Source organism: Xenopus laevis, chromosome 1S (assembly GCF_017654675.1).
Source record: "Xenopus laevis strain J_2021 chromosome 1S, Xenopus_laevis_v10.1, whole genome shotgun sequence".
NCBI lineage: Eukaryota > Metazoa > Chordata > Amphibia > Anura > Pipidae > Xenopus > Xenopus laevis.
Genome location: NC_054372.1, coordinates 31783328 through 31798151, shown reverse-complemented (window position 1 = coordinate 31798151; position 14824 = coordinate 31783328). Strand labels below are relative to the sequence as shown.

The following is a 14824-nucleotide window of genomic DNA, read 5'->3' as shown; positions in this document are numbered from 1 at the left end:
GATGGAATTAATTGGGCTGGATAGTTTTGTGTAATCTGCAAACACTGATACATTACTTACAACACCCTCCCCTAAGTCATTAATGAACAAGTTAAATAAAAGTGGCCCCAATACCGAGGCCTGAGGGAGCCCACTAAGAACCTTATTCCAAGTAGAAAACATACCATTAACAACCACCCTCTGTACCTTATCCTGTCAGAGTCTATACAACTACACTAGGAGCCCCGTCTTTCTGCATTGCCCAAGGCCTCCTCTAATTTCTGTGCCAACGCTTCAAAAACAAGGGTATATTTAGACTAGGCTTCAATCTAGAGTTGTATTTGCAATATACAGTCTGCATGTAGTTTTAATAACTAATAACTACTAACTACTTTAGTAATAACTACAACTGCCAATAGGTGGCAGCAGAGCATTGTTTATTCAGCAATGCAAATACCTAATACTAAACTTGAAGGGCATTGCAAGGGTAGTGGATCCTGGGGATAGAACAGTTGCAATTAAAAAAAAAGCATCAGTATGCTGATTACATGCCAGAATAAGTACCAGGCAATGTTCTTTATTATTTATTTATTTTTAATTTAAGCAAAATAAACTGTGTTTTAAAAGAATACTGGTGTAGCGATATAATAAACTGAGTGGCACCGTCTCTATTATAAGCTTACTTTCATATATTTGTGCCACGGATGAGACCTTTTCCTTCAGGGAGTAAGCCCTCGCAACAGTGTGGAGGCAGGTGTAGTGCAACTGTAACAGTGTGCCAAAGGATTGGGCGCCAGAGGTTCTTTATGCTTAACCAAGGAACTTATTTATTTACAAGGTCAATCCACAAAGGAGCATATAGAGAACATATAGTACAAAGTATAGCACTATACTCACAGCACCAGAGAACACTTGATCCCTGCAGGCTAGGGAGCAAGTACAGCAGTAGTTAAAGGGGTTGTTCATCTTCCAAACACTTTTTTGATTGTTCCCCAGAAATAAAGACTTTTTTCAATTACTTTCTATTATTTCGGCACACTTGACAAAGGCTGTGTGCCGAAACGTTGGGGCTGTTCTCATTTGGCAGGTGTATCCGCTTCTTGTAGTTCCTTTTCTGCCTTGTGTGTACCAAAGGGTCTTATGTATATTACATCATCATGTGGAGTGTTTTGTCTTTGTAAACATTGTGTTACTGTCATATTGTTCTTTTTAAACAGTAAAGCATTTTCTATCATACCACCTGAGTCAAATGATTTATTGTGAGTGTGCAGACCTGATATTTGACTTTTTTGATTGTTCCCCAGAAATAAAGACTTTTTTCAATTACTTTCTATTATTTATTTTTTACTCTTTTTCCAAAATCTAAGTTTAAAGTTGAATGTTCGTGTCTCTGGTGTTTGAGTCTGGCAGCTCAGTAATTCAGTTGCAGACTCTAAACTGTTACAATTTTTGATTTCTCAGCAGCATCTTTGGAGTATTAGCAACAATTTTATCAATTCTATCATCTGCCTGTAATGAAATCCTGGTATTCTGCTTAGTAAGGACAAAGATAAGAAATGTATCAACTAAATGTATCCATTTATAACAGTTTACAGGGTCGGCGACCCCCCTCCCAGAGCTGATTCAAAAGGTGAAAAAAGACTCTTGAACCTTCAATATCAGAAAAACGGTCACACATAGAAAATAGAATGTCATTGGGAAAAGTCATTATTTGTCTATCTGAAAACAACTAGTTGTTTGAAGGTGAACCACCCCTTTAAGCAGCAATTTCGAAGGTACCCCAGCTTTCAGCCTTTTCCCTAAGTGGAACCCAGGAAACCTACTAGATCCCTGGCATCTGTACACTTAGTCCCTACTTCTGGGCAGTTAGTTCCCGGAATCTTAATCCCTTTGACTCTCCTCGTCGGAGCCTTGAGCTGCTCAGCCAAATAACCTATCTATCACTACTAGAGTGATCTATTAATGAGTATAGATATCCACTTTACTAGGGCCTAAGCACCTAGGTTCCTCTACCCATTCCCTTCCTGCATGCTTGGTAAGGGCTAAAGTAATGGACCCAGACCGAATGGTTTCCTAGACCTTTATACTATAGCACAGTGCCATCTAGTGTACACTGTGAGAACTACAGGGGCTTACATAAGCAGAGCATTGACACAGATCCTCATTAGGACACATTTAGGTGTCTATGATACTAAGGCTTTGCCTGCCAATGTGAGGGTGTCTAAATTATCACATTCCTACACTGGCATAGAAAGTGCTCATGCCCGATAGCAGGGAATAGAGTTTAACGAGGGTACATCTGGAAAACATTATTTAATGTTGTAATATACACGGTGGACAGCCACAAGGAAGCTCCCTGTGCATCTTGTAGCCACATAACCCACTTACAAATCACATGCTGACAGAATTTCTGCCATTGTACGTATCAGTGCACTGGACATTATGCCATTTGCAGGCTCATTGAATAAGAAAACACTGCTGCACAACTAATTAGTGTCCACTACTTCTCTGGCACCCATTATTATGCTGTAATTATGGGGAGTACACTGTATTTTAGGTAAAGTATCCCTTTAAACTATTGTCAAGTCAATTGATTATTACATTATGGTAGCTATTTTTATCATAATTACTTGATGCTCATACGTTACTACATATGTTCACACGTTATTACAATTACAACTGATGAAGGAAGGTCAATACCCATATCAAGGTAACCTCTTTGTTTTTATTAGTCGTTCTAAATGAGCACCAGTGGGAGGCCCATGTAATGTAGTGTTTGTCGTGACAAGCTATGGTTGGTCATGTCGGGGGGCAGAATCAAAATCCAGACATGAAACTTCAAAATGGTTCAAACCTGCTGCAAGCTGAGTTGTGTCCAACAGCCAGTGGAAGGCCACATATTATACATCCATAGCTTTACAGCTACACATCCTCCATAAAGATATTCTTGATAAAGCTACACTTGATCTAGAATAGTGGGTGTATGCTTCAATGGAACAACAAAACAATGGAAATGAGAGACGGGCTGACAATATAATCCCTACAATTTACCCCCTTGGCAAAATTTGGGGGATGCAGGGTGTTTTCTAAGGCTTTAACGTCCTTGACGTTAAGGCTTTAACGTCCTTGACTCCTGCTGCTCCTGCTTATTGCTAAACTACAGGGGACTTTGAAAATTCATGATTTATTCCCACCCAGTGTGAAAACAGGAGGGCAAATAAAACAGTCACACTTAATTGCAAATATATATATAGGTGCACCAATGCCCTACATAGATAGGTCTTGGAATACTTGGAATAAATTCGAACATGGGGGGCGGGGCAGATAGCATTGGGGATGGGGCAGTGATGTAATAACAGGCATGATGACATCAGAGATGGGCACAATGACGTGTTGAGTTATGACAACAGGGCAAGGCTATTGCATCAATTTGATGCCACTGGTTGGATTTCTATCCAGTATTCTCAGTATCAATTGTACATGGTAGATATGATAACTGAGTAATCTCCTCTTGACAACATAACTTGCCTAATGGTATGATTTCAAGAGAAAATGAAAAAGTGCCGTTTTAAAGGAAAGAAGGTTTGGAGGTTTGGAGCTGTACATGTGGAATTTGTTACCTAGAAAGGCTGCTTTGGCAGATGCAGTACATATGTTTCAAAAATGTTTGAAGTCTTTTCCTTTACACACAAAGGGGAAATTGTAGAAAATATATCTAGCTGAAATAATATTTTAAAAAAATTCGATATCAGAAAAGTCTACAGTTGCTTGACAATACAGTAGAAGTGGGATGTAGATAATTGTATTGATTGTCATGGCTTATATTTAAGAAATAGTATTTCCTTAAGTGTGCACATTTTTTTTACTTATTGTAGTTTATGCTCCTAAATTCAGAAGTTTGGAAATTCCAAATCAATCTACAGGGGTGGAAGTGATATCAAGTCATCTGGAGGTAAAATATATTTTATTTTAAAATGTAAAAATAGGCAATATTCAGTTCATCCAGCAGATGACGCCAACCTTTAAGGCTGTAGAGACACTTACACTTTGGCTTTGAAATATTAGGCAAACCGACAGATGTCTGCAGGGTGAGCAACAAAAAAGCAGGAGGGGAGCACTTCCATAGCATAAAATTACAATTGTAATACATTAAAATATTGCACTTACACCATAAGAAGTACACTCAGCTCATCAGTATAATAGTCTATTAGTCGGCAGAGTGAGACCAGGTGGGAGGCTGCACATTGTCAGGGGTAGAAAGTGAGTAGGGGATTTGTTCCAGCTCACACTAGTCAGAATAGCAGGGAAGCCTGTTGTCCTGACAGGGAGCGAGTATTTGGGGAAGAGATCCCAGGCGATTGGGTGCCAGTTAGGGACATGGGTGTTCTGGACACAGCAGAGATATGGGGAAAAAGTATTATTGAGAGAGAAAGATAGAGGAGTCCCCCTTGAATGGCTAATGACACTAAGCTAGAACTCTTCTACATGACAGGGGCATCGGAGACTTATGGAAAGGATGAGAGAGAGGGAGAACATGGTGTGTGTGAAGAAGCGAGAGAGGATTACAGGAAGGCTAACTGTCCTTGACTCCATTTTAAGAAAATAATTGTAATATTTATAAATGATTCCCTTTTCTCTGTAATATGAAATGTGAAATATGAAATAGAATATTTATATAACTTAAATATAGTCAAAAAAACATTCACGCAGTGATTCCATACCTCCCAACCGTCTCGTTTTTAGAGGGACAGTCCCTCTTTTGACAGCTCAACCCGCAGTCCCTCATTTGTACTGGAAAGTCACGTTTTTCTCTGCACTGATCAGCCAGAAATGAAACAAAGTTACTAACTTAATTGGCTTTTGGCAGAGAGCCCAGAACAGCCACAGCTGCATATAAGATACTTTTGTAACAATTTCAAGATAAGCAAATAAGTAATTGTAACAATATAAGATAACAGGTCCCTTGGGAAAAGTTAGACTCACAGCTTAAAGGGCAATTCACCTTCATTAGCAAAACTGTAGTAACTGAAAAAAACCACAGAACTATGCTCAAATTTTCATAACCTGCAAAATGTTGTATAATAAACATGGTAATTAGGGGGTGTGGTCACAAACATCGGCGTGGTCAAAAAATTTTGCCTCGATACGCTCCGCCAACTTTTTTGTCCCTCTTTTTATTTCCAAAATGTTGGGAGGTAAGTCACTAATTCTAGTCACCTCAGTGCCCAAAATACTTCAAAGCAGACCATAGGTGGTATTTCATTCCTTACAACCATTCAAGGCCATTCTGTGAATATATTGAAGAAACTATCTAATATATGTAATGCTAAAACAACTGGACTTGCTGAGTAATTAGTGAAGATGTTTCACTACTCATCCGAGCAGCTTCTTGAAGAAACGAGGTTGTTTCAATGCCACGGAAGAATCCAATAAATGTTCAGAAATAATGAGCACATTGAGCCATACAGATAAATACAATGCTGTACTACTGGCTTATGGTTGCTTTGCAGTTAGTAGTTTTGGGTTGAAATTTTGACAAAAGAGGTACAGGAGAAATCAGTATCCAAATACCAAACCAATATAACCCTTCTACTAGTACTAACCTATAGTGATGGGCAAATTTGACCTGTTTCGCCTCGCTGAAAAATGTGGGAATTTCCCGCAAAATTCGCAAAACACATTGAAGTCAATGGGCGCCAAAATTATTTTTACACGCGCCTATTTTGACGCGCCTATTTTGTCCAAATGCATTAAACGCAATGGGCATCCGAACAATTTTGACGCGTGACAATTCTTATGTGTGCGACTATTTTGACCCACGCCCAACTTGTTTTGATGCTCCTGATTTTTCGTCACAAATTTTTGCCACAATTTCGCAAATTTATTTGCCACCGGCAAACGTTGGAAATTTGCTGCAAATTCACGTCTGGCAAATTTATTCGCCCATCACTACTAACCTACCCTCTGTCAATTCCATGCATACAAAGCCTGATTCCCAAGAATGAGGCACCTACCTAATGCCTGATGTAAAGGCCCCAATTTGTCTGGACTGCAATGTCTAGCTCTGCAAGCTTTTGAGTTTAAACTTCTCTTTGCACACAACTGCGCTCCAGCTGTATAGGATACATAAGGTTTAAAGTTTCTGTCCAATCAGACAGCAGTTTCTGCACAACAAGTTTGTTGCCTTGTATATGGGAAACACATAGAGGAGGGGCAAGTTAAGAAAGAAAGACAATTAATGGCAGGGCCAGAGAGATAAGAAGGGATCAGAACAAAAGGAAGGAAACAGAAGAGAATAAGGGGAGAAGGAAACGGAATATATATGTTGGGGTCCTTCTTCAATTTGGAAGCCCCGAAGCCCTTCCCTGCCTCTAGGGCACCATTTAGCCTGAATTTGGCTCTGCAATTCATGTTTTTCCCTTTTTGGGCAACCACATCCTATACATAGATTCAGTGGCGTAACTAGATATTACAGGGCTCCAAAGCAAATTATTTTTCAGGCCTAGAGGTTGACCTGTTTTACCAATACTTCAAATTGTACACGAATTAGGGCTTGATGGGTCCCCTATACTTCTTGGGTCCCCCTGCAGCCGCAGGGTCTTCTTCTTCTGTAGTTACTCCCCTACTTAGATTCACTCCAATGACTTCAAATCTTTGCCCCACAGTAGACTGAGTATTCTGCTAGAAATGCTGATAGGTGGATGTAAGTATGTATGTATGCCTCTTTTTTTGCAAGATTTATTTAACAATTGCATATGCAATCTCTAAACATTTTTTAGAATGTAGCTCTATAATAAACACTGGGTAAGCTGCTATAACGTCATTACTGATGTGTGACCCTTCAGTGCAATATATTGCGCCATTGCTATTGTCCTCTAAATAAAGTACAACGTATAGAGCACATATAGAACTTTTCAACAGTGGTACTGTGCTGCGTCCACCTGTCCTGTACAAAGTGTCTGTGGAGCCTACACCGCACGAATACTATAAAAGCATTCCTAACAGACTGTGTAAATGGAAAGTATATTCCAAAAAAATAAATCAGTGTAATCTAATAAAGGCTGCCCAGATTCCTACCTTGGCCTGCCTGATTTCTGGAACGTGTTGGCAGCAGAAAGGCACATTCCTTCACGAAGCCCTTTCTATATTCAGAGCAGGTTTGTTCCTTTTATTTATATTGAATATAAGTTTGGGAAGGAGCCAGCTTGAATAGTAAAAAAAAAATCAAATGTTCAACCCAGAACTTAACATTAAAATAAAGATCAAATGAAGCCAAAAACTAAAAAAATAAAATTTCTTACCAATAAAAGAACACTCTTTTACAATGATTAAAAAAAATAGCATAAAATGTCATACTTTTAACCAATTGTACCATTCCAGTGTCGCTAAATCTACTTCTATGTGATGCAAATTTTAGTGCTGGAGGTGGAAAGGTTTGCAGTGAGCAATGAATAAAACCCATTGGTTGTAATGTTAAAAAATTGAGAGAGCTTTAATTTTTAGTGAAAAGTACTTCTACACATTATGTAATATACAGCAACCCTGTAGAGGACAAATTTAGATAATTGGCAGTGCCATGAAAATGAAGTGCAGGGCAGGGTGCAAAAAGCAAAAAATTACTGCAAGCTGCAATGTTTTTGGAATACTTGCCCCCTGCACATGCCTCTCTGCTTCACCTTGAATATGAGCCATGAATCCAGCACTTCCTGCATTTGGCAGCACTTTATTCACAAGTGCTGGGAAGGAGACACCATTCAAACTTACAAGTTAGGAAGCACAGGCTGCAACTGAGCCCCATACTTACCAAGTGTTCTGGGCAGTCGGTAAGGACTATTACATATAAGTGCCTCTATAACAGTTACATTCAGGGATGCACAATATTATGTAAGTGCCTGGAGACACCTAAACAGCTGTAAAGTCAGCTAGGCTGTAGAACATACTGTCTCCTAGTCACCTACCCTCACCAGAAGAATGACACCTATAATATCCAGTAAGCCTGCAGGTGAGTCCTCTCAGTGACAACAAATGCATGTGGGCCATAAGGCTTTTGACTAACTGCCAAGGAGCACAATAAAGGCATATACCACTTTAAATCATGAAATGGATTCTTGGATGAAGATCCAATTCTGGAGCAACTCAGGCAGCAGAAAGAACCTACAAAGAACTAGAGCCAGTGTTAGACCAGGAGATAGAAAACACCTTGAAAGCACAGGCTAAGAATTAAATTACATTCAACACAAGGAAAGATTGACTGGAGGAACACTGTGACCGAATGGAATTCCAGAAATGTGAAGATCTGAAGTTGCATGTGGAAAACCAGACTATTCCACATATCCATTGAGAAACAGTATTTGGAAATAGAGAAATATATCCTCTACCCAGCATACCAATTTCAGTGGATTCAACTGTCAGTTAGTGTGATCGGAGCATAAACTCATTGGGACATCTGAATCTAAAGGTTCTCTTTAGGTTACTCTACTTCTCTTCTCAAAGTGCCAACTAACATTATCCCTTTCCCTATGCTGCTACATTCTATATTCTACTTCTAACCACTAACAATAGAGGACAGGGATTCATCAAATTAAATGAAATTGTAATTGGAGTTGCACTTAGTCACCAAGGGCTATTTCTATAACCTTCTATCTTCTATTATACAAACACAATCCTTCTCTAGAGCGGAGGTCCCCAAACTTTTTTTTAGCCGCAAACCACATTCAGATATAAAAAGAGTTGGGGAGCATGAAAAATGTTTTTGGGTGCAACACATTTTTGGTCATTTGGAAGCCTGTGTGGACAAGTAGCATACAAGAGGCTCTGTTTGGCAGTACACCTGGTGTTTATGCAACCAAAACTTGTCTCCAAGCCAAAAATGTATATATTAGCACCTGCTTTTAGCCCACTGGAAGCAACATCCAAGGGGTTGATGAGAAACATGTTGCTCACAAACTACTGGTACCAAAGTGCCATGTTATACCGGCTATGCCACAGCCACACTCCCTTCCCAGAGACTATTATCCCACTGTTACTATAGGCACCATCTCTCCCTACTTTACCTGCTATCCTACAGCAACACTCCCTTCCCAGAGACTATTATCCCCACTGTTACTATAGACACCATCTCTCCCTACTACTGTATACCTGCTATTCCCACAACCATAGTCCCTTCCCAGAGACTATTATCCCACTGTTACTATAGGCACCATCTCTCCCTACTATACCTGCTATCCCACAGTCACACTCCCTTCCCAGAGACTATTATCTCACTGTTACTATAGGCACCATCTCTCCCTACTATACCTGCTATCCTACAGCCACAGTCCCTTCCCAGAGACTATTATCCCACTGTTACTATAGGCACCATCTCTCCCTACTATACCTGCTATCCCACAGTCACACTCCCTTCCCAGAGACTATTATCCCACTGTTACTATAGGCACCACCTCTCCCTACTATACCTGCTATCCCACAGTCACACTCCCTTCCCAGAGACTATTATCCCACTGTTACTATAGGCACCATCTCTCCCTACTATACCTGCTATCCCACAGTCACACTCCCTTCCCAGAGACTATTATCCCACTGTTACTATAGGAACCATCTCTCCCTACAAAACTGCTATCCCACAGTCACACTCCCTTCCCAGAGACTATTATTCCACTGTTACTATAGGCACCATCTCTCCCTACTATACCTGCTATCCCACAGTCACACTCCCTTCCCAGAGACTATTATCCCACTGTTACTATAGGCACCATCTCTCCCTACTATACCTGCTATCCCACAGCCACAGTCCCTTCCCAGAGACTATTATAACCGAATGCTACTATAGACATCTTCTTTCCCTACTGCTTTTGTTTGCCTTAATTATTTGATATTTTTGGTTCTACATCTATTGCTGATCGTTACGGTCTCTGTTGTTAGACACCTGCATGGGGCTTAAATGACTGGAAAACCAATAGAAGGAGCAAATGATAATAGTAAAGGAAAATTATAAATGTCATATGGAAGACAGAAAGAAAATAAAAGCAAGTGAACTTTCATGAAATCAGTTGGGTCTTGAGTATTATTAGGTCCTCATTCATGGTACAAAATTACAAGCAGTAGAAACATTTAAGTATAAACGATACATGATGTTGAATTAAATATGAAATTGTGATCATTTTCATACCTGAGCCTAGAGTCCCTGTATGTATCCAGATATGCAGGATAACTCCATGAGATTTTCTCTCCTTTGCATCTCAGTTCCATACTCTGACCAGCCCTCATACTCAACATGGCGGGTGGCTTTTGGAATCGTCCTTTGTCCATTACTTGAGTCATAATAGACTGTACTTTTGCCAGGGTTTCCGGTGACTCCTTCAACTTGGTAATTTTAGGCTTAACCTTTTTGATGGCCGGTTTGATTTTATTTTCCCCTGGTTCTTTGGGACGTTTACCCTTGGCAGCTGGTTGGCTCAGAACTAAAAGACAGATCCAACAGATAACATACATGAACTGGACAGCATTTCATAGAGATGTATAAATATGTTATACGTTTTGTAAGCTGAAACAGGAAATTCCCAAAGGAAATAGGATTTCTTTCTGTGTTTCGTATACAAATTGTAGCCAAATATTGCTTCTAGGTGCCATTTAGGCATTAGAACTATAGCTCTTCATTACGTCCGTCTAATACAGGGGTCCCCAACCCTTTTTACCCATGAGCCACATTCAAATGTAAACAGAGTTGGGGAGCAACACAAGCATAAAACATGTTCCTGGGGGTGCCGAATAGGGCTGTGATTGGCTATTTGTGGACTGGCAGCCTACAGGAGGGTCTGTTTGGCAGTACCCCATGTTTTTATGCAACAAAAACTTGCCTCCAAGTCAGGAATTCAAAAATAAGCTTCTGCTTTGAGGCCACTGGGAGCAACATCCAAGGGGTTGGGGAGCAACATGTTTCTTGTCAGCCACTGTTTGGGGAACACTGACCTAAACTCTACCTCTAACATACCCACTCTACCTCTAGCATGTGACACTCAGGTAGGCTTCATATAAAGATTCCTGCTACATGGCATCAAGAAGAGTGTTCTCTTCCCTTACATTCCCTTTATGGTAACCAGTCACTCCAGCAATACTATTAGATATTTGTTGCATTTTCTTAGCTCATAAATCCTATATCACTTGAACAAAAATGATCAATTATAAGTCATTCATAACAATCCACTGCATACAGTACAGTAAGCCATACTGAAATTATAGTTAAAAAAAAACCCTGAGGAATGCAGTGAAAATTCTTATCATTCTAAAGTATTCCTTACATTCCATTATTCCAGGCAGAAACAGATCAAATTCACGAAGTATTTTTAGTTTTGCAGACAAGCAACCGTCTGAATTCTCATGCATGGGTGTGATGCTTATTAAATTGCTAACACAAACCCTAGCAGAGACAGCAGGAAATAGAAACCAGATTTGCTGCGAAAACTAGAAATTCTGAGATTTTTTTGTTGGTCTTCTACAACTCAACATTGACATCTGGGACTAAGCAAGCCAACACATATTTCCTAGCATGGCTAAAACTGTATAATTTATGCTTATGTTTTATGGTTACAACAGAGCTTGAGATTAAACTTCTCTTTAACGGCAGTTAAGCAACAATTATAAAGGTTGCTTAAAAGAATGTCTAGCTATTAAAGGAGAAGGAAAGCACCAAGACAGTTTATTGCCAACAGATTAGCCACAATAGTGCAAGCTAGAATGCTATATTTATTCTGCAGAATGCTTTACCATACCTGAGTAAACAACTCTAAACATTGTCTCTGTTTGTTTAGGATACAAGCTGCCATATAAGCTTGGTGTGACATCACTTCCTGCCTGAGTCTCTCCCTGCTCACTTACAGCTCTGAGCTCAGATTACAGTAGGGATGGGAGGAGGGAGGGAGAGAGGAACAAACTGAGCATGCTCAAGCCCTGCCCTGGAGGTTTATGCTGAAAACAGGAAGTCTGATACAGAAGCCCATGTGTACACAATAGAAGGAAAGAAATGCAGTGTTTCTTTTGACAGAGGACTCAGAGCAGCATTATTTTGAGGGTTTACTGGTGTATTTATATAGACCTTTCTGATAAAGCTTACTTAATTTTAGCCTTTCGTTCTCCTTTAAAGAGATACTCACACCTGAAATTATTCTTACATCTATCATAATGTTGGCTTTGCATGCTTTAATTGGCTGATAGTTGTGCCATTAAATTCAAAGTCCAGTATGAAATTCCCAATTTGGAAACCTGGACAGGAGTTTTCACCTGGACAGTTCTTCTAAAAACCAGACTATCCAGGTGAAAACCTGACAGGTGGCAACACTATTGTTCCTTGGTGCTGAGATTCCTGCTACTGCTGCTCCCTGGTTCCTGCTTCACTGGTCCATTCCCTTGTGTTGACCTTTGTGAAAACGAACGAAATACAAACATTAGTTAATTAGCCCCGTAGAGTGTTAATATCAGTCCCCTTGTATTTCCTCTACTTGTTACTAAGGCCTTCACCCTTCTTTTAAAAATACAGTAATAAATAAATCCACAACATAGCAGCTCTCATTGTAATGATATAAGTTTCCATCCTTTGGAAACCTATGGGATTTCCCCCAGACCTGTATTGTGATACAAATTCCCACAGTGTGACAACGTTTCACCTTGGTTGAGTCACTTTGTCACAGCATTGATGATAAACATTGGCGTATCATGAGCTTTTGTTAAATACTATAGTATATGTAATCTACACTATTCCAGTGTTAAATACCGTTTCAAGCAATTTAGATGACCAGGTTTTTCTTGTGTGCAGGTGTATTTACAGTAAGAAATGGGGAGCGATTTCCCCCAAAATATGTCTTCACCCTGTGCTCAAACTCTTCTGTTGTGCAGGGGACAGGGAGGCCCAGACAGTGGGGTCTGTTGCACAGGAATCTCCCCTCCCCAGTCACTTTCTAATTTGAAAATGTTCTCCGCAGCATGCACAAGAGCGAGCGGGGGTCCTTGCTGTGTGTAACTGAAAAGGCTACCTGGTTATAATTATTTTTGTGTTTTATCTCTCTACTATTCATCCTCCACTCTGACTTTCAAACTGCTGCCTGGTAATTTAGCCCTAACAACCAGGTGGCAGTTTAAATTCCAAGACGGAAATCTTGAGAATAAAATATGAAAGTAAGTTTTTTTTAAAAAAAAACAACAAAACAACACAAAAAAAAATATTCAGACCTATTGTAAACTGTCTTAGAATGTGACTGCCAGATTTAAGTATTTGCAGGATTTTTGACAAATAAAAAATGGAGTTATGTTCACAATGACTGGTGTCTTTAAAACGCAAGAGTCAAATTGCTGGGTCACAGTCTGACAGTCAAGGTTCATTGCCTCCAATTTAAACACAGAAAGGTTGTGGTTAATAAAAACACAGCAATCCCAAGGGCAAACAAAAATGAGAAAATATGGAGGGAAAAAAAGGCATCTGTGGTCCTGGATAGAGTTAAAGGTCTAAAAATCTATTGCAAAATCACACACTTTTGTTGTTAGAAGTCAGTATAGAAGTAGAAGATTCTCAGGTTTAAGTAGAACTCACCAGTTGTGAAGGGAGGTCCAGGTGCCCCGTCCTGAACCCTCAGCTTAGGGAGCGGACCACCAAATACAGAAAAAAGACAGGCACTTGCAGAGACCAAACTTCCAGGCAGGCTTGTTATATCATCAAGTAGTTTATTGATTAAGCCTATGATTAAGTATCAGAGTGATATGAAACGCGTAAGGCTGTATCCTTGTGGACTGAAATAAACTACTTGCTGATTTTACAAGCCTGCCTGGAAGTTTGGACTCTGCTAGTGCCTGTCTAAACATCTATGTCCTAACTTTCATTGTGCCAAAAGAATAGTAATACTCCAAATAAGATAACACAAGTCCAAATACTTCCAGAATATCACCTTTTAAACCCAATTCTCATTGGACTCGATAGATCCAATTTAAAATGACCTTATATTGATCAGTTTTGGGTTCAGAAAGCAATCACTATTGTCTGGAATGAAAGCCTTTTACAAAATAGGTGAAATCCGGTCCACTTGCTTACAAGAATGAGTGGTCCCACCACCCTCTGAACCTCAGAAAATAAGATAGTCCTACTGTGTGGAAATGGATCTAGGCAATCATTTTAAATCATTTTAAAAAAGCATTTCTAGAACTATTGATCTAACTTCAGATATAGGGGACATTCTGAACTATTAGGGCAGAGACACTCGCTCAGATTTGGGGAGATTAGTCGCCCAGCAGAAAATCTTCAGGCCGGAGTTCCCTAGACACGGGAGATACTAATTAGCCTCCACTCTGGGTCAGTCAGTATTTGTAATTGCTCCCCCCTGAGACCAATCACATTACAGCTGAACAAACATGCTTACTCATAATTACCAATAATATGGACGAGTTTCTGTTGAGTCCATAAGAAAATGTTAGAAAATATTCATGTATTAGGGTAGGACTCCACGAGCGATTCGATGCAATGCGAAAAAACGCATGCGAATTGTCACATGCAACAAAAATAAGGTAAGAGATAGAATTGTCGCATGGTGTTGATCCGACGCGACACGACTGTCGAATGCTGCGACACCATGTGACAATTCTATCTCTTACCTTATTTTTGTCGCATGGGACAAAATCTCTTGTGGAGTCCTACCGTAAAGGGCTCTTACAGACGAGCGTTTTTACTTTCACTCCCCTGCGTTCCAGTTTCATGCATTCAGCCACAGGGGAGCGCAGGAGTAAACGCACTGAATTATTTTCAATGGGACTGTACTCAGACGCATGTAAGCGCCAAACACAGGTTGGGATGCAGATTGTTGCATTT

The 14824-nt window shown here is 39.9% G+C and overlaps 1 protein-coding gene across 1 annotated transcript in view; it reads right to left on the bottom strand.

Annotated features, from left to right (window-relative positions):
• pdgfrl.S (platelet derived growth factor receptor like S homeolog) overlaps positions 1 to 14824 on the bottom strand; it is a 35295-nt gene that overhangs the window by 14086 nt on the left and 6385 nt on the right. Inside the window, exon 2 of the mRNA XM_018243171.2 lies at positions 10148 to 10439. Within this exon, the coding sequence (XP_018098660.2) occupies positions 10148 to 10439 (292 nt within the window). The remainder of the gene's footprint in view (positions 1 to 10147; positions 10440 to 14824) is intronic.